At 38.1% G+C, this 2960-nt stretch overlaps 1 protein-coding gene across 1 annotated transcript; it reads left to right on the top strand.

Annotated features, from left to right (window-relative positions):
* The first annotated feature begins 824 nt into the window (after positions 1-824).
* LOC115921520 (putative apolipoprotein(a)-like protein 2) lies at positions 825-1694 on the top strand. Its single transcript, XM_030979014.1, has 2 exons — positions 825-929; positions 1241-1694. The coding sequence occupies exons 1-2, from the start codon at positions 857-859 to the stop codon at positions 1528-1530; spliced, it is 363 nt and encodes a 120-aa protein (XP_030834874.1). The 5' UTR covers positions 825-856; the 3' UTR covers positions 1531-1694.
* Positions 1695-2960: the final 1266 nt, after the last annotated feature.

Genomic DNA, 2960 nt, shown 5'->3' with positions numbered 1-2960 from the left:
AATTCCATATAAATGTATGATTATATAGTCCAATGTAAGGCCTTGTATATATGAGTAGGCATTGAGGGGGCTGTACCTATATAGACGAGCTGATGAATTATCAAACATGTTATAATTATCTCTTTTCCATAACAGGTCAGTCGTCTCATTTTCCACGTCTTAAGAATATTATAATTGTATCTCAAGATGTAAACAATACTTTGTACATTTTTACCCTGTTCTAGCCATTTTTCGCTTGATCTCACATAAGCTCCTTTAAATTTCATAGTATACCATACGTCTACTTCTCATGTTAGGTTATCTAGTTCTTCTTTATCAGTATCAATTAAAATGTCATCTTGTACCGAACACGATTGTCTTAATTCCTTTTCAATTTTCACATTATACCGTTTCATTTTTCGTTGTTATAATTCTGCGTCAAGATTTTATTCTAAGGGTCAGTAGTTATTCTATGTCATCCTCTTTCGTAGTTCTGTGCATTTTGACACCAAGATCATCTATATACCATATTTTGTTGCTGAATACGATTTTTAGTGATTTAGGCAAGGGTCATTGACCTTTGACCTCTAATAAAATATTCTCCCCAACCCCCATACCTCCTCCCTTTTTTTGGTAATTGTCCATACCCATAACTACCAAAATCAGTTGAAATTAGCTTCTTTTAAACAATTTCACAGATGAACCTTTAGTTAGGGATACTATAGCGACAAGCAGAATTGACAACAGACTTAACTCCGTTCCGTTGACAATCAGTCATGCATGTCTTTCGTCTACTTTTGTCTGCATCGATTACACCGTTTTCTGTTCATGTAGGATCTGTGGAATCGCCTCTGGTGGAGAAGGGACGCCCTCAAGCATGGGTTCTATACTAAAGCTAGTTGCAGCCATCGTTGGGATAGTGAGTGGAGTTCAAACAGTCCGAGTATCAGGTAAGACCACCAACCCGATCTCCCCCATTTACTGCTAGCCACAGTTGGCCAGGCTGGGCGTGCGGATTCCCTTTTCGACTTGCAGTAGTTAGGGGATTGAGATCGCAATATAACCTTTAAAAAAACGGCCAGATGTGTGACGGTGATAGAATTACCTGTCAGCTTTGGTTACATTGAGTCATTGACCGTGCCAGTTTTAATGTTTGTGTCCGTTTTCGCTCACGTATTATCTAGCTACGTATTCATTTCAAGAGCGGCAATCCTAATGTTTCAATTATGTAACGTTTGGACCTTATCCTATTTTTCTCGAGACACACCTGCATGCCGGGAAGATTCTACTGGAGTGAACTACAGAGGAGACTTATCTCAGACAATCAACGGTCATACTTGTCAAGCATGGACCTCTCAGGAACCCCATACACACACGAATACTCCAGCTAACGTTCCTAACGCGGGACTAGACGACAACTATTGCAGGAACCCAGATAATGTGGACACTGCTTGGTGTTACACCACCAATCCTGAGATAAGATGGGAGTATTGCGCTGTAGGTTTCCTCGACCCCAAATGCAAAGGTAGCGTTGTAGTGTTTAGATTGTGAGCAAAGCGCTACTCCAAATTGATTAATATTAAATTTAATTAAATTCATGTATTAACTCAATATAAAAAAAACATATACATCAAGGTGTATGAACGCATGATGAATACAAACAAGATGGACATAGTAAAATCAGCAGTTGAAAGCACAAGTAACCTGAATTGAGCGGGGATCTATATAAAGATATTGTGTATTCAAGCCCATCGTGATGTATACATTGCATTACATTTTGTTGCATGTTCAACACAATAGGAGGAGAGAATACATAAACAGCTGGATCATGGAGTAACCAGAGAGAGGGAGAGAGAGAGGGGGGGGGGAGGGAGAGAGAGAGAGAGAGGCAGACAGCCAGACCGAGAGGGAGAGAAAGGCAAGATGAGAAATAAATTTAATACATAGAATGAAATTAGACAAGAGCATGTTATATAAAAGATAAAATTAATAGACTATTTTCGCAATGCATCCAAATTAATACATGTTTGCCCAGCGACAAACCATCACATCGACCTGCTCTAACGAACGACTACCCGATAGCTGGAACGCAAAATGCACACCATGACCCCTGCTAGGTCAGACAAACATTACAACCCGCAAAGCATACAGTGTGCACTCCAACCACCGGAACACAATACACTGCAACAGGCGAATGACAAAGCCTATCACTAGGCACTTGACAAAGAAGTATGCATCAAACTGGAATACACTATACGTAAATGGCCCATCGAATATTGAATATCAAGATACATGCATTCATATAAAATTATGTTACATTGACAGGAGAAAAGAAACGAATGAAGCTATATTGGGGTTCTTGGAAAGCATTTCAACCTAAAGAGTAAAAATCACACTGCATTATTTTTTTTCCCTGAATATGTTCAAGCACCTTTTGTTATATCATTCAGTTTGATCTGCGGCTTCCCCCCCCCCCTTCGTTTTTAACCAATAATAGTAAGTTCTCTTCTTTAATATAATAACCTATCTGGTTTGGATACATTGAGCCATTGGCCGTGCCAGTTATAAGGTTCGGGTACCGTATTACTCACATATCATCTAGCTAATAATTATTTGATTTTCATTTTATCAAGAACGGCAATTTTAATGTTTCAAATATGTAACATTTGGACCTTATCCTACGTGAAATGAGAGTTGGGAACAATGCTGGAAGCAAATGCATTATGTGTGGCTCCTTCTGTCTATAGAATTCATTGTTTGCTCATCATGATTATTTACTTCAATCGTTCATTTATCTATCTATTTGTTTATTCATTCATTCATATATTTATTCACTAACATCTACTTCTATACCTATACATTCGTTTAAGTATGTATTTATCCATCAATTTACATGTATATATATCAATGTATTCATTATTTAACTCACTTTCATTGTAGCATTACATGACGTAAATGACGTCTGTCCTCATGTGACCATG

Source organism: Strongylocentrotus purpuratus, unplaced genomic scaffold, assembly GCF_000002235.5.
Source record: "Strongylocentrotus purpuratus isolate Spur 01 unplaced genomic scaffold, Spur_5.0 spur5_scaffold_1, whole genome shotgun sequence".
In the NCBI taxonomy this organism is placed as follows: Eukaryota; Metazoa; Echinodermata; class Echinoidea; order Camarodonta; family Strongylocentrotidae; genus Strongylocentrotus; species Strongylocentrotus purpuratus.
This window is presented reverse-complemented; position numbering and strand designations above follow the sequence as displayed.

Bases quoted from the DNA above. Each gene is read 5' to 3' on its own strand.
- LOC115921520 (XM_030979014.1), top strand. From the start codon at position 857: ATGGGTTCTATACTAAAGCTAGTTGCAGCCATCGTTGGGATAGTGAGT. The intron at 930-1,240 runs GTAAGACCACCA...ATTTTTCTCGAG, and splicing joins TCAAACAGTCCGAGTATCAG to ACACACCTGCATGCCGGGAA.